The sequence below is a fragment of the Phyllostomus discolor genome, chromosome 1 (assembly GCF_004126475.2).
Source record: "Phyllostomus discolor isolate MPI-MPIP mPhyDis1 chromosome 1, mPhyDis1.pri.v3, whole genome shotgun sequence".
Lineage (NCBI taxonomy): Eukaryota > Metazoa > Chordata > Mammalia > Chiroptera > Phyllostomidae > Phyllostomus > Phyllostomus discolor.
The window spans coordinates 29,406,304-29,431,373 of NC_040903.2; the positions used below are offsets into that span (position 1 = coordinate 29,406,304).

A 25,070-nucleotide genomic window follows, 5' to 3' on the forward strand; every position below is an offset into this window, starting at 1 on the left:
TGTGACCTAGCAAAGTTCCTGGACCTCCCCAAATCTCAGGTTCCTCTTGTGCAAAGTAGAAATGACATGACCACTTATCTTACAGGGTTATGATGTAGGTAAATTGAAATAATACATATCAGGTACCCAGAAAAGCCTGGCACAACGTTAAGCTTAGCCATTAATATCACACTGGGGATTAGGATTCAACAAATGAATTACGGGCAAGAGGAGCACTTGTACTATGGCAGGTGGGGCCCTGTTAGGAATTCAGCCTGGAACAGTGGGTGCTTCCATGGAAATGGAGGCTCCAAACACCTCCTACCGCCCCCACCAGCCACTGGCTGCATTTCTCAGATATGTTTTATACTCACTTTTTTATGTCTCTCTTCTCATGACCTCTTAGGTTTTTGCACCCTAACTCCATTGAAACTGTTCATGCCAATGACATGCACAACGCTAAAACCAACAGTTGGTTTTCAGGCCTCAATGTACTTGACTTCTCAGCAGCATTTGGTACAACTGACCATTGGCTCTTCCTTGGTACAATTCTCCATCTGGTTTCCAGGTTATTGCAGACTCTTACCCACCATTGTTCTTTCTCATCTCCCTTGGCTCGAGACCTCTCTTCTCTCATCCTCTCAATGTTAGGGCTCAGCCCCACATCACACTCTCTGTCTGCATTCACTGTCTTGGTCATGTCACACAGTCCCATAAATCTATACATCATCTGTATTGCAGTGACTCCCAAACATATATCTTCAGCCAAGACCTCTCTAATAAACTCCAGGCTTGAGCCTCATGCGCATCTCCATTTGACTGTCCGACAGATATCCCAAACTTAGCATGTGTAGAACCAATCTTTCCCCCTAAACTTGCCTCATTCACAGCCTTCCCCATCCAGTTTATTTTTGTCCTGTCTTTCCAGTTGCTCAGCCAAAAACCTTTAAGTCATTTTCAACTCTTTGTTAACTCTTCTCAACCCCCAATCAACATCTATCTGCTAGGAAGTTCTGTTGGCTCTACTTTTAAAATATATTCAGAATGGAACCATTAATCACCGTGTCCTCTGCTAATATACAGATCTGAATCACCAAAGTCTCTCACTTGGATTACTTCAATGGTCTCCCCACTAATCTTCCTCTTCCTACCCTTGTCCTTCCCGCCTATGCTCAAGACAACCACCAGGGCGATCCCTTTCAGTCAGATATGAAGAGGGAGAAATCGGAATTCTCATACATTGTTGGTGGGACTATAAAATGGTGCAGCTCCTTTGCAAAAACAGTTTGGTTGTTATGTTTTTAAAAGTTAAACATAGAGTTACCATCTAACCCAGTAATTCTAGTTCAAAGTACATAGATGAGAATTGAAAACATAGGATTACATATAAACTCTGTACATGAATGTTCATTTCATTTTTCCTAAGAGCCAAAATGTGGAAAAACCCTAAACATCCATTAATTAATGAATGGATAATCAAAATGCGGTTATAACCACAAAGTGGAATATTATTTATCCATAAACAAGAATGCAGCACTGATCCATGCTGCAACATGGATGAACCCTAGAAAACATTATGCTGAGTGGAATAAGCCCAATAAAATGCATGCCATGTATGGTTCTGTCTGTGTGCAACATGCACAAGGGCAAGTTTGTAGAGACGGAAAGTCTCTAAATGCTACGGAACTAGCATTTGTCAGGGCACAGGGGAAGTAGGGCGTGACCGCTGATGGGCATGGGATTTCTGTTCTAGCCGATGAAAATATTCTGGAGTCAAAAAGTGGTGATGATTACTCACTTTGTGAATATACTAAAAACAACTGAAATATACCCCTTTAAGAGTGAATTTTATGCAATATGAGCTATTTTTCATTTTTTTTTTTAGACCTGACTACAAAGTTTTCAGCTTCTAGCAACCTGGGCTACATTTACTAGTACAGAGGATTGAATTTGTCTTTGAGCTTCGTGGTAGTCAATCAATAAGGCTTAATCTTGGATTAAATGGTTCTTACCTGACAAATGAAATCTTTAATTAGAAACCTTTTCTGGGAGTAGGAAAAAAATACAGTGTAAATCTTTATATCAGGGACTGTTAGGTTACATAATAGCTGTTGTCTTTGTGGTTTATCCCAAGACCCAGAAACATGTTTTGAAGCGTGTTTCCCGTGTTGGCTGACTCTAAGAGGTGAGGGCATACAATCAAGCCGAAACTAATTCCATAAAGGAATTTTGCCAAAAGAGTACAGTCTATTTCTGGAGATCTAACTTTATGTCAAGATAAAGTCTGTGGAGCTAAGAGACACAGAGAATCACCCCAGTCCCTTAGACCAGCTTCCTCAAATACCAGATGTCTCAACTGAGCATTTGGTAAGTATTAGAGGGCAATTTTAAATTCTGATTTGTATCGTTGATTCAATAAATGTCCATATGTTTTCGATACTGGACATGCAGGTAGCGAAGTCCATATACTGTCATGAGAATTTAGGGACTTGATTTATCCCCCTGTCTAATCAAATACTCATTCTACTTCCAAGTGCAGTGAACTCCACAGATACCTGCAGGTGGCGGTAAAACAATTTTCAAATTCAGCAAAAAACTCTGAACCTTCTCATTTGGACAAGCACTTAGCTGAGTGCCTAGCACCTGTGCTGTTAGGCGTGAAAGGCATAATTTCAGCCTGAGCAACTCTAAATGCAGGTGTTTTTAATCAACTGCCTCAATCTTGAAAGAATTTCAGTGGAATCCCTGCAAGATGTGTAATTTGGGGTGGATTTGCATTTTTGATGAACTAGCTCCAAAATATACCCCCTCAAGTAATTGAATGACCTATTTGGAGTTAGGGTATATTTGTTTTGGGTACTGTACTACAATGCTTTTCTCTATAAATGTTTACAGAAAAAATAAATAAATAATTTAATAAATGCATATCATTGTATTAAGATAGTTGTAGAGCCGAATATTTTTCTTACATAATTTTAATAGGACTGCCATGTGCTGTGCTACAAATAAACCATTCATAGATGACAAAAAGTCTGGAGTTGTTTTTTCTAACATTATGTTCTTGGTTGTTTGCTCCTATGTCTTCCCCACCACGCTGGGAGCTCTTTGATGATGTTACTCACCTCTGCATCCTCCATACTCCCATACAAGCTGACTCCCACTCAAGGCCCTAAGCAGACACTCAAAAAATAATGGGAAGAAGATACTGAATAGAATTAGTTGTTTTTTTCTAACTTCAGGTTTCCAATGCAGAGTGCGTGTGCAGGTATAAAGGAGGCCAGTGTCCTGGGCACTTCTCTCCAGAAGCAGAAGGAGGACCGCTAAGCCCTGTCCCACCCCTCGGGCAGTCGGAGGGTAGGTCCATGACTCCTCCTGGCCAGACAGGCCTGCCTGTGGGGGACTCTGAATCTGAAGAAATGACTCAAAGGCACAGGGCTACTTTGAGTTAGTTTGAGGCATCAGGGCAGCATTGTGAATTTGCGGCACAGCAGCTGGTCTGCAGGGACAGTGCCAACAGAGTAGCATCCCAAACAGTTCATCACTTGGCAGGAATGTGGTCTCATTTGCTCATTATCCTCACTCCTGTCCCAACCTGGCTATCCAGATTTCTGTCAATTTATAAGATACCCAAGTAACCAAAGAGTAAACTTGAAGGCAATCAAAAAGTATAAAAAATACTAAGATTACCTTTACTACTCATTTCCTTGGAAGACTTATCGCTTCTTATCCATTAACTCAGCCAAACAATGGTTAAATTTCCTAACCACACTGCTCTCTCATATATTCCTAGTTCTTCTCTGAAATAAAGCTATCTTTAAAAAAATCTCAATGTCAGTTTAGGCTCTAAATATTTAAAATATCTAAAATATTGAAATGAGATGTACCCACCATGTTAAGAAAGTGGAGCAAATGGAGTAAAGAGATTTTTTTAAATTCAATATGTACACAATATAGCCAGAGGCAGAAACCACCAAAATATCCATCAATGGGTGAATAAATTTTTTAAATGAGGTGTATTGCAATGGAATAGTATACAGCCATTCATAGGAATGAAGTGCCAATATATGGATGCACAAAAACATGCCACATGAGAGAAGCCAGGTAAGGGTAATAGTTGTACAGCATGATAAATATACTAAATACCACTGAAGTGTACACTTTAAAATGCTTAAAATGGTGAATTTTATATTATGTGTATTTTACCACAATAGAAATCTTAAATCCAATATGCAAAAATTAGAAGAAACATAAAGCAAAATATTTAAAACAAGATCCCTTCTATTTGCGGTAGAACAGGGTGGCTTGTTGAAGGAATTTTTCTGCTTGTGAAATCTTTGTAGTTCTAGCTTTCCCTCGGAACTCTCAATGAAGTTATCTGTCATTGTGCAATCTAGTTTGCAAATTAAGAAATAATATTGTGTCTTGGTGAGAGAAAAATAAAGCACATTCAAAAGGCCTTTCACTTATCTGTGATAAAGTCTTACGTCACTTCATTAGACACAATAAGGAAGTTGTAAAAATAAAGTATAATTTAATGGATCTTGGCCAATATAATTTTCTCATTCTGGCAAGGTTTAAAGTTCTTTTATTATTGATTAACATTGGTTACTCAAATTTTTAAAAAGATATGCATCTTTACATGGGAAAAATGGGCTCAGGATGCTAGGATTTAGATAATTTTTCAAATTGGAATTTTAAAAAATGCTGCTAGTTGTTATCACCCAACTGAACAGCTCATCATTGTAAAACCGTTTCAAGTTTGCTCAGTGGAATCTTCGGAAATGCCATCAAGTGAAATTTTTTATTCTAGTACTTTATAATTCCTTTGTCTTTTATTTCTCTCATTTCTACATTTTCCCAAAAATCTCACATACATCAGTGATATATATATATATCCGTTTATATATATATACATTCCGATATATATACACACACACACCCTATGCGCGCACACACACACTCACATATATACATGTTCTAGGACCGTTCAATTATTGCTTTACATCCCTGATAGAATTGGAAGAAAAAACCCACAAAATAGCAAGTTTACAACTTTCAAAGTATCTACAGTATTTCAGTGTGTTTACCTCAAAGCCAGAGAAAGTCTTTTCATTCTACTAGGAAGCCAAAACGGTGAACTGTTCCCTGATCTAGTCTTCCTGCATTACTTAGGGTAAATTGAAACACTATCAATTTCAAGTTCTATTTTCCAACTTACAAAAAAACATGAGGTGCTAAAAAAGGAATTTTCAATAGCCTCTTGGGTTATATCGCACGATCTTCCCATCCGGGTTCCTTGGAGGAAACCATATTAATGCTTTTATGAAAAATGAAACTATTTCACTTCAGAAGTGCTTAATATACAATTACTTCATTTGCTTTTAGAGGCTTCATCACCATAGGTTTTCAACGCAGACTCTTCAGAGCAGGTGCCTGTAATTAGATGCAGCCCTGTCACCTGGTTCATTTCCCACGCTGTGGACAGAGCGCCCACTCGCTCTGCATCCATAAGGAAGATGTTAGAGCCCAGTTCCGCGAAGCCCTCTGGGAAATCCATCAGTGCTACAAACTACTGACCTTACCCTAAACCCATTTGCTTGCAGGCCAGCTGACTCAGGGTCTCCTGCCAGCCGTCCGCACACACGTGGTGCTCTGTGGCAGATCTGCGAACAGTCAGGAATGAAGACGAGTTCACCTCTTTAGAGAGGGTCACTGGAGAGTAAAAGAGAAAACCCTGATCAAAAACATTTCCTCTCAGAAAACCAAATGGCAACTTTACATGCCTTTCTTCACGTGCATACATCCATTTTTATCTTTCAGTTAAGAACCATTTGGGGAATGGCAGCCTGTGAAAACCACTGCCCTCAGAGTGATACAGGACTATGCTGACATGCTCCATGCCCTCAAAAATCCATGGCTCCAATGAAAGAGACAGGTAGTTCTTAGCTTATCTGTATTTAGAAGATGGCCAGAGGCAGGGTCCATCCCCAGAAGTTACTGCAGTGATTCGCATAATTATAAGAAGCTAGTTGTAACTTCATTCATATCATTTCCTTTCAAGAAAGCATATGAGAATGCAAGTGTGTGATGGTGATACTAATTTAGGGTTAATTTGGTAGATGCATTAATTCCTCTTATATAAAAAACACCCTCTGTACTTAATAAACTGCAGATCATTTGTGAGCATTTACTCACAACACACATGATAACTGTGTTTGGCCAGATGGTGCAAGGCCTGAAATAAGAGCGCAGTGAATGGAGAGAGTGATCAGCATGGGATGATGGAGAGTGATGAGCATGGGATGATGGACTTAATCAAACTCCAGATTATAAAGTGGAGCAGTGAAGGTACTGGTAGAAGGTGCCTTCAGGTTCTGTCCATGTAAAGGAGTAACAGAGGCGCCATTTGGATGTGGAGCAAGCGTACAGGGAAGACAGAAGGGCCACTTTACTGCCCTGCTCTGGGGCGTGTCAATAACACAAGAATAATGGGGTATTTTGGTCATTGTTGAAGCTGGATAATGTATTTAGACATTATATTCTAGCAGTTAGATGCCCATAACAACTTGGACTCACATGTTTTTACACATAATGTAGACATTTCACCTACAGAAGTTGGGGGGAGTTTTCTGTGACTTGGAAATTATGCCTACCAGTAAGCACTGTTAGCTTTTGCAATCGTAAAGCAAAAGAGATGGCCTGGGTTGGTAAAATCTTCGAAGTCATTCACGATTCATTTAGCTCGCACGGCTGACGGGCGCTGGAATGGACCACAGGGGGCAGAACAGGCAGCTTACCACAGTCCCACTCGTCTGAACTGTCCAGGCAGTTGGCTCTACCATCGCACCACTGGTCACGCGACACACACTCGTGGTTTGCACACTTCAGTTCATCCTCTTGGCAAAATGCTGGCACAGGGAACAAGAAACAAGAAGACAGGAACATTTTACACATGAATGTGATTATCACTAGCATGCACATTACCATTTGTGGGCAGGAACTTGAAACGAAGAAAAGACGAGGTCGCGGAGGCCTCCAAACAGGTGGCAATACAGACTAACAGAATTGGTAACGTCTCACTTCACAGACGCCAGTCCACACAAACACCAGGCACCTAAACAGAACTACTGACTCCAGGTGACTAGGTTCTCTCATTGTAACCATACGATTGAAAAAGCGGTGCCCCGAGCAGCAGAAACATCAAAAACTAGAGGAGAGGGTGAAGAGCCGAAGTGCCACGAGCAGAGCACAGAGGACGAGCAGACGGGAGTCGCCACAGGAGGAAAACTAGCTCTGTCCAGATACGTGGACACAGGTTATGTTTTAAAATCTCTACCACTGAATGATTCTCTGAGTCCCATCTAATTCTCTCTTATTGGTTTTTCAGAGTCATAGTGAAACTCCTTGGCTGCCTACCTAGCACCTGACTCCTTTCTTTCTCCACTTTTAAGGAATAGTGGTTTTGCCCATTAAGCCCCTCACCGCCTCCCACGCACACCACCCCCAGGGCCAGAGGAAGACCCTGATTGCTTCAAGAGGGACGTGGCATTTTTCTGATCATGGCTCTTTTTTTCTGAGTATAGTCATTAGTCCAAGAGTGAACATGTGGTCCAAGATCAGGGTCAGGGCCTATGGTTTTGTGGGTTGTACTTTGCAAGACAGTTCCTGCTCAGACCCTGATGGCCAAGGCCATGTGTCCTAGCCTGAAGCAGAGGTGGCCTGGAGGAATCAGCCTTTTGTGCTAATTGGTTCTCCCTAAGAAGCTGCATTTCACCCATTGAGATGGGGTCATTTCTAATCTATACAAAGGTTTTTGTCTGTTCTTGGGTACCCTGCTCTCGTTTGGCTAATCTCAGTGAATCCTTAATTGATGTCCAAGAGATGAGGTAAAGGTGCTCAGTCCCTCCCACTGGATATGAGCAGGAAAGCATGGCACCCGGGGGCTCTGGGCAGCCACCTTTTCACCCTGGTGGGAGTCAGTGTGAGGTCAAGCCAAACTAAGAATCACAGAAGAAGCGCTGAACTCCCTCATCCCTCCTCAAGAATCCCTTTTACACTTGACTTTCTCAGTGACAATATGTCACACATAATATAGATGGTAATGAAAGATAATAAAGATAGTAAGTATCATTATTAAGTCAATTTGAGTTAGGCTTTCCATAACTAGTAGGTAAAATATCTTAAGAGATCGAAGTTTTTTTCTGATTCTAAAAGAAGTGGCCATTCATTTTAAAAAGGTAGGAAATACAAAAACAGAATAGAGAAAAGAAGAAAACCACAAAAACTTAATAATCCCACTGCCCAGGAATTATCTTTACAAAGGTTTTATTATGAACTTCTGATCTTTTTCTATATATAGGTACACGTACTTTCAAAACTCAGGACAGTACTACATATAATGATTTATATTTTGTTTTATTCACCTAATGATACATAATAAACCCAAGAGAAATTATTCTTCTAACTTGATTTTTAATTTCTGCATATTATTTCATTTTATGGTTGTATTTTATGTCCCCTATTTTTGGACATTTGTGGCATTTTAATTTTTTCTATGTTATACATAAAGCTGGGATAATATCATCATGCATATATTTTGACTGTCTTCTTCACATATATTCTTACAAGTGGAGTTTTGGTCAAAAAGTCTGAACATGCTAAAAGTTTGATATGTATTTCCAAATTTCTAGCTTATATTCACAATGAGAGATTATTAGCGTTTAAAATAAACGTTGTGCGGACAAATTCACGGAGGCACGTACAGCAGTTGCTCTCGTCCGAGCTATCAGGGCAGTCTGGAAACCCGTCACAGATGACTGTGTTCTTCACACACTGCTTATTGGATGGACACTCCCAAAGGTCTCTCTCTTTGCAGCCTGGGGACAGAAGACAAGGTCATGTGCCTTAGACATGGACGTGAAAGTAAAGATGAATTTGATCAAACACCGCAGACAAATTACAACATCAAAGCCTGACTTCTTTTTCCTTAAAAGTTTTGACTCCTATAAAAATGTCATAAAAAAAGTAATTTTGAAAGCAGGAACACTTGATAATCTCCATACTGCAATATAAATAGTACAGCTCTGCTGAGAGATCAAACGTGACATATAGAAAATGAGGAATAAAATGAAAAAGCGATTATCTGTTAATGTTCATCTTTAACTGTTCCCTTTGCTTTCTGAGTCAATTTGCCAACACAAAAGAATCATCTATAAAATGGTGAGTTATGCTCTTAAGCAACATGCCAAAACCTAGTGATCTACGTGCATATTATCTAAAAATGTAATTTCAGTCAACAAATGTAGAAAGCATCTGTGTGCTTAGCAAAGGAGGATCCTTCTATGCCAAATACCTACAAAATGAGTTTAAGAGCCAGGTGTGAAAGCCATTACTTACTGTAGTAATGTAGCCAGAGATCTAAGGTTAGAAACTTTATCAGTCAATATGGAAATGAACACAATTTGCACTAGATTGAGACTATAAGCTTGAAGTGCAGTTTGCCTATAAAACAGAAGCACTTGGGATGAACTTAAGGCCATTTGAAGGGAATGCAGTGTGTCTCCCTCATCTGCTAAAACATGCCCAGGGTCTCATGTGCTCCCATCACTCCAGTTAGATCCACGGCCTCACCAGGCTGGGAGGTGCATAAAGGGAGAGACCACAGGGCACTTGTGTTTTGGTGCTCTTCTTTACTCCTGCCTACAACAGTGGCTGGCACTCGGCAGGCCCTCAACACATGTGTTTTAAACGAGACTTCATTTCATATAAGGAACAAAAAGTCTCTCCCATATCTAAGAAAGATCACTTAGTTTAAGGTGAGTGAAATGCAAAGTACTGATCAAATAAGGAGTTGTGTTTTTTTTTTAATGCTATTTCTCAACCTGGCTGGTGTGACTCAGTGGACTGAGTGCTGGTCTGTGAACCAGTTTGATTCCCAGTCGGGGTGTGTGCCTGGGTTGCGGACCGGGTTCCCAGTACAGGGTGTGCAAAAGGCAAACACACTCATGTTTCTCTCCCTCTCTTTCTCTCTCCCTTCCCCTCCCCTCTCTAAAAATAAATAAATAAAATCTTCTTTTAAAATGCTATTTCTCATCTGACCTACTACAAATAATTCAAAGAAATTTCATAGATGATTGACTCAGGTTTCTTGAAATATAAGAAAAAATCTGCTTTTTTCAAAATTCTTATTAAAAAATTTGAAGATGACATGATACTGTACATAGAGAACCCTAAAGATTCCACCAAGAATCTACTAAAACTGATAACTGAATTCAACAAAGTAGCAGGATACAAAATTAATATCCAAAAATCAGTTGTATTTTTATATGCCAATAATAAGCTCTCAGAAAGGGAAATTAAGAAAGCAATCCCATTCACAATTGCTTCAAAAAGAATAAAATACCTAGGAATAAACCTAACCAAGGATGTAACAGACTCAGAAAATTTTAAGACACTGAAGAAAGAAATTGAAGAAAATACAAACAAGTGGAAGCACATACCATGTTCATGGACAGGAAGAATTAATATCATTAAAATGTCCATGCTACCCAAAGCAATCTACAATTCAATTCCTTTCAAAATTCCAAAGACATATTTCACAGAGTTAGAACAAATATTTCAAAATTTTATGTGGAACCACAAAAGGCCCTGCATAGCAACAGCAATCCTGAGAAAGAAGAACAAAGTTGGAGGAATCATGCTACCTAATCACGCCACCTAATATGAAACTATACAATAAGGCCATAGTAATCAAAACAGCATGGTACTGGCAAAAAACAAATACACAAATCAATGGAACAGAATAGAGAGCTTAGAAATAAATCCACACCTTTATAGCCATTAATATTTACTTGACAGAGAGAACAAGCACATACAATGGGTTAAAGATAATTTATTCAATAAATGGTGTTAGAAAAATTGATTAGACAGGTAAGTGGACAAAAATAAAACTAGACTACCTTCTTACACCACACACAAGAATAAATTCAAAATGGATTAAAGATTTAATTAAATATTAGATCCAAAAACCATAAAAATTGTACAAGAAAACATAGGCAGCAAAATCTCAGACATTGCTCATAGCAATATTTTATCAGATATATCACTTCAGCCAAGAGAAACAAAAGAAAAAATAAACAAATGGGACTATATCAAACTAAAAAGTTTTTACACAGCAAAGGAAATCACCAACAAAATAAAAAGACAACCTACAGAATGGGAAAACATATTTGCCAATACATCTTGTAAGGGGTTAATATCCAAAACTTATAAAGAACTTACAAAACCCAACACCAAAAAAACACAAACAACCCAATTAAAAAATGGGCAAAGGACATGAAGACACACGTATCCAAAGAGGATGTACCAATGGCCAATAGACATATGAAAATAATGCTCAATATCACTAATCATCAGAGAGATGAAAATTAAAACCACAATGAGATATCACCTCACACTGGCCAGAATGTCTATCATCAACAAATCAACAAACAACAAATGCTGGCGAGGATGTGGTGAAAGGGGAACCTTTTTGCACTTTTGGTGGGAATGCAGACTGGTACAGCTATTGTGGAAAGCAGTATGGAAATACCTCAAAAATTTAAAAACAGACTTTGGACCCAGCAATCCCATTTCTGGGGATATATCCAAAGGAACCCAAAACACTAATTCAAAAGAACATAAGCACCCCTATGTTCATTGCAGCATTATTTACAATCACCAAGATGTGGAGCAGCCCAAGGGTCCCTGAGTAGATGAGTGGATAAAACAACTACAGGATGTTTATGCAATAGAATACTACTCAGCCATTAAAAAGAAAAAAAAAAACATTTGATCTTGAATGGACAGCATGCCCACTGAAATGTGTGCATACATCCCAAAGGGGAATGCATGTTAATTTTCTATTATCAGTCACATTGGAAAAGGTAGTGAGAATTGTTTCATGACTTAATACTGTTGGAGTAGTTAATGTAACTCCAAACATATTAATTTCCTACCCACTTTTCACTTTCCTTAACTAGAGTTCTCAGCAGTGTATCGATATTTTGAGTGTTTCATAGGGATTAGACAATGTATTCTATAATTTTGATTATATGATTAAAGTGTTGGTAAAAACTCATTACTTACCTAGAAGCCTGATTTTTTCTAACTTTATTCTAATTGTTCACCCTATTAGGATGTCCCCATTTCCCCCGACCTCTTTGCCCACCTCCACTCAGCCCTGTCCCCCTTTCTCTCTGGCTATCAGCACATTGTTGTCTGCGTTTTTTGGTGTGTTTTTTTTTACTTATCCCTTCACTTTCTTTCATCCAATCCCTCAGCCCCCTCCCCTCTGACAGCTGTCAGTCTGTTCCATGTATCTATGACTCTGTTTCTATTTTGTTCATCAGCTTATTTTGCTCATTTGATTCCACATGTAGGTGAGATCATGTGGTACTTGTCTTTCTCTGCCTGGCTTATTTCACTTAGCATAATAGTCTCCAGGTCATTTTAGAGTCACTTAAATCCTGTAGCACTCTGAATTTTTTTTTTTTTTGCAGAATATATTCTAAAACTCAGTTTTTTTAGTCTTGCTAAAGCTCCCTTTTTAAACTGAATTTTTATATTTCTCAAATATTTAGTATTCTAACGCAGATTTAGGTGTAGCAACCCCAATAGATACCATGTAAGTAACCTCTTTGAATCATCTAAAATTACCCATTTAAAATTGCCTCACAGAATACCATCACCCATCAACATCGTAGTTCAGCAACTAAATCCAATAGATTCTCAACAAATCACTTACGGAAGGGATGTTCAATGAGTTTTATTTCTGTACATAAAGAGCACAAACAAGCAAACAACAGTACTTCTCAAAACACTGTCTGTTCCTCCCTAACAAAATGGTCATTGTACCCTTATTTTGGCAGCTCTAATTGTCTAAAAAATGCACTTGTCCATATTTATAGAAGTTGAGAGGATTTCAGTTGATAGCTTGTGACATTTTGTCTAGACCAGAAGGGCAATGTTTACTATGGAAAACGGGAGGAAGATGGTATTTATATCTAAAAGGCCAAAAGAATAAAGTGATTTCACAAGATATATTGCCTTATAGGCTTTGGATGGCTGGGGGAAAAGAGTGTCGATTTTTTAAAGCAGAATAAGTTAAGTAATCTTAACAAAACTAGCCTCTGGATAGTCCTTCAATCGCTTTGCTTTACTCCAGAATATTGTTTACTAAAAAGGAGAAAGTGTTCCCTGACACATTCTGAGGTTACAAGTACAAAGGTTTGCAGAGAAATAAAATGGGAGTTAGCTCCACTTAAATTACTGTTGATACTTCTGGCCTTTCCACTAGTGATTTTGGAGCTCAATGGCAGACACGTCAGGAGGAGTTTTATCCTTTGCCAACAGAAACAAAATCAGACAGGGCATGAAAACAAATCCCAATTGAACTTGCACACTGGAGCCCGAGCTCTGTCTCTGTGTATCTAGATGCCTGTCCGACAGCATGAGCACCAGATGCAAAGACAGATGACAACTGCTCTATAATCTCTAATAATAAAAAGAATTCCTTACGTTAGGAAAGTGCTGCTCCTTTTACTCGGGGTTTGCACATATATCATCAAGGTTATAAACAGAAATGTAATTTAGGGAAACTCCATCAAGTTAACAGGAAAAACCCACCAATGCATGTCTTGCCATTTGATAATCCGAGAGGAGAATACATCGGCATTCGATCCTAATCATTACAACTGTCAGTGAACCGTTGACATTTTTTAACACAGTCCCCTATCCTAACCAGCTGCTGGTGTATTCAAGAAAAGTGCCGTCTCTCATACATACCACAGTTTGCTTCGTCAGTGTCATCGTCACAGTCGGGCTCACCATCACATCTTCTGGAAGCCAGAACACACCGCCCCGAGCCACACTTGAAGTGACTGGGTGAGCACTCTGTCTCAAAACAATGGGGCATATCACTGTCAATGAACAGAAAACCCAGAACCACCAGCTAACTTATCTATGTGTGGAACGGTGTCAAGGAGCTACGACTGCAGAGAAGGCTGGCCCTCTGCAAAGCTCAAACAGCCAAACATTAACATGGCCTTCCTCTGTCTGCTTATCAGCATCTTCCTCCTCCATCCATGGCCTCATTTCTCCAGATGAGCTGGCTGGTGTCTTTATACTTTCCAGTAATTAACTGTCTTCCTGAATGAGCAACCCAGCAATTGCCAGAGCCTAAAATGTCTTGCAGAGTCAACACGCAGGTAGTCTAACTACCCAGATGCCGTTAGTGCGGCAAAGTTGTTCTCCACTCTAATCTTCCCACCTGGTGGACAGGTCCCCAGTTCTATTTCTCTGCCTGACCATCTTACATGGCCAAGATCTGCAAATGCTTTGCACTGGAAGGAACCAAGGCCTAACTATTACCTTCAGAATCCTTAGTATAAAAGCAGCATCCGTATATAATTGGCTCTGTGGGCTGAATGTGGTTAAAATAAATACCTGGAATATTAAATTCCTCTCTGCAATTTATTATTAAAATGAAGACATGTCTAACAGACAAGTACCAAATTCTTCAAGCAATCGAGTTTGTAGATTTACTCACCTATGCAGCCCGACTGGCAACTTAAACAGGAAAAAAACAGCAACAACAGTAACAGAGAGACTTCAAAAAAGTAGCTAATGTATTCATCCATGTTAGACACCCCACCGAAATCAATCTGAGAACTAACCTTCCACATCTTCATCCGGCATTAGGCAGGTTTGGTTGTCTGAATTTTCTACTGGAAACTGATTGCAATCTGTGTCTTCAGGCCACTGCAGGCCCACGATCCCAAGAACAGACTCGCAGCGTTCCTTGGAGTGTTCACACAGCGCCCTAGGTGAGCAAGAAAGACACGGCATTAGAGGCAGATATCACTGCATCTGAGGCGTATGTCAGGAATCTATGCAGGGTTTTAATACTGTGTGGGTGTGTGTCTCTCTGTGTGCAGTGTGTGTACCAACATACGGGGGTGGGCAAAAGTGGGTCAGTTGTATGGGAAACACAGAGTTGATTCCTGTATTACTATTTATGAAATATTGCATTATTTTCCAAACAAACAACTATAAACCTACTTTTTCCCCACCCTGGTGTATAGATGCACATACACATAATAAATATCTGGGAAACCAAAATGCCTAATATCTCTACAAAGGGAATCCATTCCAGCAACATACTTTCACCAAAAGAAATTTCACTAGGAATAGTAATAGAGATCCATTTTCTTATGTGTAGCATGGGAATATGTTTGACATATAACATTGTGTAAATTTAACAAGAAAAACACATTGATTTGATGTGTTTATATATTGTAATAAAATTGCTGTTGCAGCTACAGTGAGCACCCCATCACATCACATAACTTTTTGTGGTTGGAACAATTACGATCTGGACCCTGAGCAGGTTTGAAGACTACAACATGACATGGTTGTCTGTGTTCACCAGACTGTGCATTAGATCCCCAGGACCTATCTGTCTACTAGTTGCAAGTCTGTACCTTGTTAAACAACATCCCTTTGCAGAAGGACACAATTTCCCTTTTGCAATTTGCCTTTCTCATTTTCTCTCCTTTTGTTTTTTAAGACAGACGCATTCCCCAACAGTTTTGTTCCAAGCTGGTGGGTCCCCAGTAAGTTTGGACAGTCTGCCACCAAAGCTCATGGAATCTATTCAACACCCGCAGCCTCATAGGTCTCTCCCTCCATGGACCACCAGCCTGGCGTACCTACGGCATTCATTGTCTCCATTCCTTCACCTTAGACCAAGCTTGCTGAAGCTTGGGACATCTCCCAAACCCATCCATGTCAAGCTCAAGTTGGTTAAAATAACGTTTTCTGGTGTTTTTTTTTCCAACAAAAAGATAAACTAAGCGTTGTGTCAAGTGCCTTCATTTGTGTTCTCATTTGTACCCAGAATATTTTTAAACTGAGGTAACAACATGTCTCATGAAGGATGTCTTTACTTTCTATGGGGGGAAAACATAGTTTTGTCTCAATATATGACCAAGAAATTAGTTAAATGCCTTTTTTAAAAAAAAAAGTGGACACAACCAAAGTAAGTCCCTAGGCAAGTTTCTTATTTCCTTTTAAATACATTCTTGTTTCTCAAAACTTTTAAACTTTAAACTATACATTAATTTTAACAAAGTAGGGAATGGTTAGCAATTGAATTAGGAAGTTTTAGAGAGATCTCTGCCTGGATTTAAGTCCGAACAGGGCAGAGCCTAACTTGACACTGGCTTAGCCCAGGAATCAAGCGGATGACAGAGTCGGGGCACCTCCAGCGTGGGGCTGGAAACAATGAAACCTGGGCAGAAGACTGAGCCACAGCATTCCCACGCCAGTTTTGTAAAAACGGGAAGTTCAGTTAGTGTGTGATAACTTTCTGTTGGATCGAACAGTTTGTTGATTTATAATAAGCGTACGTAACTCGATTGCTGCTGATGTTTTCAGTTAATCATATAACACCTCATTTATACGGAGGACTGTATGGTGCCCGACTCTGCCACTTCCTATTTTTTCCATAAAAGGGAAACAGCACGGTACGCAGCACGGCGGCTGCAGGGGACACTGCTCTCATTGATACCTGCGTGGTGCTCAGCCATCGGCCACGGCGCTGATGGCAGGCGGCTCCCTCAAAAGGTGATTCTGAGGATGAGATGGCACATGTACCTTAAACTGTTTAGCACACAGTCAGGGCTTCATAAGGTCAGATTTTTCTGATTCATAACTTAAAAACTAATTTTAAAATAAACAAACAGCTTTGACAAAAGCAACTATGTGTTGCTTCATGAATATCAGCATATTATTCTTATTATATAAAAAGTTTTTCCTCTAAATAAATATCAAAATCTAACATTCATTTTGATATCCACCAAAAATGAATGATGTATGTGTTTGTGTAAACCTAAGAAACAGAACTAAAGTACCTCAAAGAAGTTCACCAACATGCTGATTGAAAATGTTTCAGGATCAGTCTCATCTCAGGTATGTTAATATGAAACTTCAGCCTGAACCCATAAATTATACGTGAATATAAATTTGTTCCAGAGAATATTCCATAAGGAAAATCTTATATATATATATGAAAAGAAAGTCAAATGTAAGAATGTTAGGTACTATTGCCTAGCAAAAGTGAGATTAAGATTTAGAAATAACTTTGTAATCTAAAATTGATTTTTGACTAGTGAAACTTTAAAAACTGTTTAACAAAACTTTTCAGAGGTTTAAGGAAAAGCAATAATATCAAGATGGTGGGCAGATGGGAAAACAATAAATTCTATCCTGAATATCAAGTGGAGGACAGAGTCAGGGCACCTCCAGAGTGGGGCCGGAAACAATAAAATTTCAAAATGACTTAGGGAACTGAACAGTTCATACAAAGAGTAATATTTAATATAGGCTTGTGCACACGTACTTCTAAGTGACTTCTGATCCCAACATGTGGTTCCCACAGGTGCCCCTCACATGGAGACAAGCACGTGCAGACTCACCCCCTGATGGGGCACAGCACTGGGGAGGGCCGCAACCACCACCCCCCACCACCACCAAGACAGCCGTCCGTCTGTGCACGTTCTCAGACCACAGCCCCTAGCATGTGGCACAGAAGAGGGACCAAAGCACCACCCAAGCTGCTGTGCTCCTGCCCTGTCATCAGAGCTATTGTTTGTTCTGGGCTTATAATCAATCCGAAGCTCTTTACATTGATGCACATTCACTGGACCTCACAACTATTACTATCCTGATTTTACAGGCTCAGGAACAGAGGCTGGGAGAAACTGAGGAGCCTGTTTCAGGCTAGAGACAGAGCAGAGAAGAGCCAGAACCTGACGCAGACAGTGGACCCCGGAGTAATGCTCTTAACTGTAGGATATCACTCATACCCCAAGCCCAAGCTGCACTCTTCAAATTAGGCCACACTCTTGCCCCTTAGTTCCTTCAAGTAGATAGAAAATTGTCAGTGATGCCTACCCCGTTCAACCTGTAAAACTGGTGTTATGACTCCTTCAGCCCACTCCTGGTGTATCATAGCTAACTCTTGAGCCATGTAAGAAGGCAGCATTTTGAACACATCAGTGTTGCCAGAGAAAGAGGCAGATATACTCCATCTTCTGCTAACTCACATCTTCAAAAATGCTCTTGGGTCAACCAAAATGACACAGTAAAGTACAGAAACTATTATGGAAGGTAGTTCATACCTCCTTTTTTTAGTACTTCAGGAATGAATTCTCATTCAATTATTGATTTTGGAATTCCTTTTTCTTTACCTTTTAAGTACGTAATTTGTTAAATACAGAGCTCCTTAGCAAGATATGCACTTCGTCTACACTCAAACCAAGTCTTCTTCCCCTTGGTTCTCCCCAAGGGAAATGAGGATGTTTGGGTAAGACCCCATCATGTTACCTGCAAGGAGGGATACGCTGGCTTGTATTCACATCACACTTTGGTACCAAAATGGTGCAGGCAAAGAACATGAGATATTTGTAACAGTTGGTCTGAACAAGCGCAGGGAAGAGAGAGGACTCCCAGCTGATGGATGCTTCTTTCTGAGTCCTGTGGCCAAGATAATTTGGATAGTTTGTGTGGTTGTAGGGCAAGTTCATGCAGAGTTCCAATGTAATTGGTTCACATTGACCTACCAAGAAAACACATATACAGACACATACATATATTAATAACACATTCGAAACAATTTCTTAAAAACTTAGAGAACTGAAGTCTATTGTACCCTTTCTCTTTAAAGTAGCTATGTCTAGCATGCAAGCAGTATATAACATTCCTATCAAAAGATAAATAACTTGGTTAATGAAGGGCCAAACCAAGACTCATTTCCGTACACGTGGCTGCTAGCACAGAGTCCAGCATGCATGATTTAAGAAGTCTTGTTCACTTTTCCCCTTTGGTTCAACTTATCTGAAAGTGGCTTTCTCTTATGAATCCTTTTATTCACTTTAATTTGTTTTCTTTTTCTGATTTATTCATTACATCTACACTAGCATATTCTTCATTATCTTCACAGCCATTTAGAGAAAATGAATTTGGCTAAGTAGGCAATTAAATGATTTTCCTACATTTTATCATTGTGCAGTGGATTTAAATAGAAGGCTACAAGGCAGAGGACCCTGAGATCTGTTAGCGATCCATTGCCAGTGACATACAGTCCTAACCCATTGGGTCGGCATCCAACATTGACTCGCATCCCAACCACACCCTAACTTTCCAGCCTCGTTGCCTGTGACTATCCAGTCAGCAGTATTTCCTTTGCAACACCAGATGTTTTAAGAAGTGCATGCTTTGTGGGCCCTGTTAGCTCCTCTCTTACCCCTTTCTCTTCTTAACATACTTGTAGTCACCCCTCAAATGCAGTCATGGCTCCAGCTGCCAGGTACATACAGAACCCACTGCCTGGAATGATCCTTTCTCATCCTCCCCACCATGCTAACTCCTCCTCAGCTGCAGGACTCATCATAAAACCTCTTCCAGGAAGCCCTCCCACTCCCAGTCTGAGTTTCTGCTAGGTGCCACAGCATCTTAGGCATGTTCCTGCAATTCCCTCATGGCCTTTGCTGTATTCTTTACTTACTTGCCTCCCCCACACAATTTGAAGGTTTTTGAGAACTGAGACCACACTTCTTAACCTAAAGTCAGCACCAAGGACAGTACCAGGTGAAGGAAGCAAAGGAGGGGAAGTGTCAGAAACTATCCTAGGCCCTTAAAATGTAAAAATGTTTAAAGACAGAGTCCCCACCGTGGAGAAACTCCACAATCTTCACAGGAAGACACACACACCAGCAGGTGCAGGAGACGCGAACAGGCTGGGACAGTGCATGGAGCCCAGAGGGAGAAGCTGGAGCGAGAGTGGCTTGGGCAGCAAGGGTCTGGTGAGTCGAGGGAATGTGGTTGCAAGGCCCGTTCCCTGTCTGTCCACGGTAGATGTGCCATAGGTGAGAGAAGTAATCAGGCAAGTGTCTTCCTAGAATCAGCCGAAGCCGACTAAAAACTCCATGCCTTATTATCAGCAATTACTCCAATTAAATGTAATTATTCGACTAGGAAATGGTATGCATACAAATAGATTGGCGATAAGAACTGGGGTGAAATATTAAAGCAGCTCCAAGACTATGCCTTAATTTACAGAATCCAAAGGCTTCACAGAGATTATGTTGATGAGAAGCCTGACCTGGGCCGGATGGAAAGCATCATGAACAAAGCGCAACAAGACTCTCAGTTTCCTGGGGAAGAGCTGACGCTGTAAAGCCAGCACCATCTTGAGAGTGCGTACAGGTGGGGAGAAGAGAAAGAACAGGGCAGTACAGCACAGGGAATGCAGTCAGTCACATCGTGATAACCGTGCACGGTGCCCGGTGGGTACCGCAGACCTCGGAGGAACCCTCTGTAAAGCACGTGGCTGCCTGACCACCGTGCAGTTACACAGTTGGTTCAGTTCATAATTCCCTTTGACTTGTGAAGGAGAAGGGACATTTGCATATTTTGATTTCAGATCTTTTAAATGAATATTCCTCCTCACTATAAAAACAACAGGAGATGCAGGAAGTGAAAGTTCTTCATTTCCCCACTCCCCATTCTCACACGTTGCCTCACACCAACAGCCGAGTTGATGTTCCTCCTCCCACGCTTGTCACCGCTCATATCTCGGCCTACAAGCCTTCACACACACGCAGTGCGTGCTGGCCTTCGCTGAAGTAGACCCGCTCTCCTCCTGCTGCCCTTCAACTTCTCGTTGCTTACTTACTTATCGTGACCATTTCCAAGTCAGGAGATGCAGCTCAACTCTATATTTTTCCTAATTTTAAAAATACATCTATAATTTCACAAAAACGGTGTTGTTCACATGGAGCTTTGATGCAGTCTCTCCTTGCCTATGCTCTTCCTTTCTCTCTCTTCCTCTACCGCCCTACCAATTTTCAACTTTTTATCGGTGCATTTCATTTAGTTGACTAGTAGATATGTCACATGGATACTTTTTCTTTCTTTTCCTGTGTGAAGTTATCGTTTTTGGCCTGGGATAAGATCTACTCTTTAAGTGTTTCAGAACCAACGGGGAAGAATGGATTAAGTTATTACCATGCATTATTCTGGAGATCTTTACTCAATGCAGTAAGATTGACTGAATCTTGCATTTTATTCCTTTATAAGGTATGCTTCACAGAGTACTAAGTAAGATAAACTCTCACGATATCTGTCAGCCTCAAATTTTATCACTTAGGAAGGAGATCAATAAGCTTTTTTAGCATGAGCATCAGACTCCCTCACTAGCCTGATTTATAGCAGCCACTAGAGGGCAATCTCGTCACAAACATGGGAGGATGTGCGAGTGCCACAGGACTGTTTTCAGTGCGAGATGGACTCGGCGCCTACCCAGCCCCGTATCCCGAACCTGAATGAGATTCAATGAATATCTGTTGGAAAAAAACAACAAAGATGATCCTTTTGGAGTTTCAATGATACCCCAGCTTTCAAAGTCTGAATCAAGAGTTATTAAAGTCAACCTAAACACAGGATGGTTAACTAAATGATGTTTCCTCCTTGTCGTGGTGCAATACTCTGAAGTTACTGGAAATCATGTATTCAATGGTGGATATTTACATGAGGAAATGTCACTTTTCAACACCCATGGGCATATACAATATTCCAAGATGTATCCTTGCCTCAAACTCTAAACCTCTCTTTATCATTACTGATTTTCCTTGAGGTATCATGGACATATTATATTAGTTGTAGGTGTACAACATAATGACTCAACATATGCACATTATTATTTTAATTGTTTGATGAATTGCTATAAGGTGAACACCCTTGTAACTTCCACCCTTCTCTTCCAGGACAAGACACTGAGCTTTCCAGGCATCCCCTTCATGTACCTTGTCTTACATCTACCTTCCTCTCTCCTCCCAAAGTAACCACTGGGTTTCCGAGTCATCACTTCCTTCCTCTTCCTCATAGTTTCATTACCTAAGTGTGTACCACCCCTAGCTATTACAGTTTAGGCTTGCCCTTTTTAAAACATGCGTTTTTCTTTTAAGATTCTTATAATACCTGGGTCCCTGCTCCATGCCTTTACTTTTCTTTCTAGCTGAACTCTTGAAGAGCCCAGGGACTGGACCTGTGGAGGGGCCAGACTTTGCTGCTACACAGTCTTGGTGAAGCTGAACACACTGCACGGTCCTCCCTATTTCCTGAGTGCTGACGGCTGAACACAGGTACGGGCCTGGCTGGGTTTCATCCCACTGGCAAGAGGTGCCGCGGTGCTCTTCCACCGGAAGGCATGTGTCTGAATCCTCGTTTTGCAACATCCGCAGCTGCAGACACGCAGTGCCTTCACCCGTTCGATCCTCGTGTTACCAAGTCGTAGTACACTAATCCAATCATTTATTTTCCACCGACTGATGGGGAGCGCTCTCACAGAGAGCTCATTCCTCGCATCTGCTATTTGCTCCCAGGGGCTGAGTTTCTTAACCATCACGGTGTTTGGCTCTTTACCACACGCCATATACTATTTACTTCTCCCAACCAGAGATTGTAAGGAGAGGGTAGAAAATGGGTAGACCTTGGCAAACAGCACAGTTGTTCATTTCTTCCTCGGCGTTGGAGGGGGAAAAAAGCATGAGTAGACACGTATCACTGAAGGCTGATGGATGCGATGGAAAATGTGAGACGGTCCCGGAGGCACGCAGTCAGACCCGGCCTCACGCAGCTACAGCGCTCAGGGAGCGGGCAGCAGGGAGAGAGACCCATGCCCAAGGGCTGCTCTTTTCACCAGTGTCCCCGGGTGTCTGCCCTGCCGACTGTGAGGCCGAAGTGATGGATTAGTCCTTCCACGCCACAGGCAAGGATACATCTGTGTTTTGCCTCCCATCAGGGCTCAAAGGTTCTGCACTATGAGTAGATATGGTGATACCTATCAGCACACAATATCACCCAAGGTGTGGTTTATAGGCTTTATTTTTTAATTGTAAGTATTTCTGGGAATCTGAAATAAGCCATGCACCTTCTTGGAGAATGATGAAGACTTTTTCACGTCCAGTTTCAGAGATGTCACATAAACCTGCAACCTAGTCATGAAGAGGCCACTCAGGCAACAATTTTCAGCCCTGGCTGAGCCCTGGAGCCACCCAGGAATTTTAAAGATACTGTTGGCTGCATCCCACCCAGGAGCTCTTCAGGGACCATTAGAAAGTCATGTACTATTGTATGGGATGGCAAGTACCAGCGATTTCAAGGATTAGAATCCCAGCAACTACAGGGAGACACTGACTGCAGCAGACAGAGTCTCCATATCCTCCATGGAAGAAAGCCAGAGAACCAGAGCTCTGTGCAGCCGTGTCTCGGAATCTAAGCAATAAGTCTCTCTAGTAAAAATTTCATATAATTAATCATTTTAAGTGCATAAGGAGACTTCTGAGATGAGAGGCTACTGGTCCATCTTTACAGAAAAACAAGCATACACCTATGATCTCGAAGCTCTTTGAAAAATAAGGAAAAACATCTTTCCTCTCAGCAGGAAGTTAGGCATATGCACTGCTTTTAATAACACAGAAGGATGGGAGCCAGTGAGCAGCCCAGGGCCCGGCACTCAGAAGACGGGGTGTCAATGCTGAATATGTATAAAGAGAACCAGGCAAGAGGATCCAGGGCGAATGCGGAAGCCAGTGAGATGGCGAGACCCTAGGGAAACTGTGTGAGTGTATGTGAAGACCAGGAAGAGAAAACCCAAGTAGTAGACGGGAGTGGGTGGAGCGGTGTGCACTCCCACACTGAAAAGGTGTCTGCAGGAGGCTGGAACCACGGCTCTCTTCCTCACCCTTAAGGTGCTTGGGGTGCAGCCCAGGGCTGGCACCACTGCACACACACTGTGAGTGTCGGTTAGGTGTACAAACCAGAGTTACACAGGGCCCTTCCTACAGCTTCCCTTTTTTCACAGATAACTTTAATTTTTTTTAAATTTTGAAACATTTCAAATACAGAGAATACAGGATAACATACTCTCCACCAAAATTTGACACAGGCTTACATTGCTCTTTTGACTTTTTGAGTCAAAAGGTAAGTGCCATTCCATGTCAGACAAGTCCCAAAGCTTTAATAGTAAACACAGGTCTTCGAGTCGACACTGTCACTGTTCAAAATTACTCAAGTTCAAGGTGAAGTAAAGAAAGTCCTGGAGCAGGTTGGGAGATAACCAAAGTGAAACAATGAACCCAGAACATAAACATATACAAATGCATGCATACACGCACACATGCATGCATATACACACATGTGTGCACACACATTTACACATATACGCATGTGTGCAAACACACTTAAATCGGTTTGGGGTGCGGAGAATGGCATCAGGTCTTGGTGGTCAGACCGATCGCTCTCTGCACTGCTCCCCACAGGGGAAACGGAAGAGGGCTGGCAATGTGCTTCAGCCAGTTACTAAGTGCACACGCAAGCACAAGATCCTGTCAGTCTGGGTTTTCAGGGGCTGCCTCCCTCAATTTCCTTCCCAGACCACTGTTTTCACCCCTTGAGTCTCCCTAATGGCTACAGGACAACCCCCGACCAACCCAGAAAGCTCCACATTGAGCCAGAAAGGCCACCAAGTGAAAGTAGGCCCCTAAAACTGCAGCCAATCCTAGGACCCAAGCTCGTAAGCCTTCCAACCTCCCAGATTCCAGTGGCCTTCAGCTGAGAGAATATGTGTTCAAGAGACACTTGTTTGCCAGCGGAAAGCAGTGGGTATCAGAGCCAGAATCTTTCAGGGTTTCCTGATTCATTTTCAGTTTCCCACCAGCCTCCACACGGTCCTCCACTGCACGTGCCCATGCTACCTTCCCTAACAGTCCCCCTATTTACTACACCACTGGGAGCTGCTACATTGTCACCAACACCCATTAACACAATGGCTGCGAGATCCTTTTAAGTCAGCAAAGTTCCTGGAAAGGTGGGAATACATTTTATTAAAAGAACAGACAGCCAAAGTTTTATGTGGCTATTTAGATGAACGTCACATTTACCTCCTGGATGAAGTTTCCGTTTTTGAAGCTGAGCTTTGGAAAGGAAGA

At 41.2% G+C, this 25,070-nt stretch overlaps 1 protein-coding gene across 2 annotated transcripts in view; it reads right to left on the reverse strand.

Annotated features, from left to right (window-relative positions):
* CORIN (corin, serine peptidase) overlaps nucleotides 1–25,070 on the reverse strand; it is a 188,166-nt gene that overhangs the window by 24,475 nt on the left and 138,621 nt on the right. For both annotated transcript variants that reach the window (XM_028507033.2, XM_028507034.2), the window contains 6 exons: nucleotides 18,406–18,637; nucleotides 14,694–14,839; nucleotides 13,804–13,911; nucleotides 8,742–8,855; nucleotides 6,777–6,887; nucleotides 5,562–5,691 (listed from right to left, as the gene is read on the reverse strand). In XM_028507033.2, coding sequence (XP_028362834.1) covers nucleotides 5,562–5,691; nucleotides 6,777–6,887; nucleotides 8,742–8,855; nucleotides 13,804–13,911; nucleotides 14,694–14,839; nucleotides 18,406–18,637 — 841 coding nt within the window. The remainder of the gene's footprint in view (nucleotides 1–5,561; nucleotides 5,692–6,776; nucleotides 6,888–8,741; nucleotides 8,856–13,803; nucleotides 13,912–14,693; nucleotides 14,840–18,405; nucleotides 18,638–25,070) is intronic.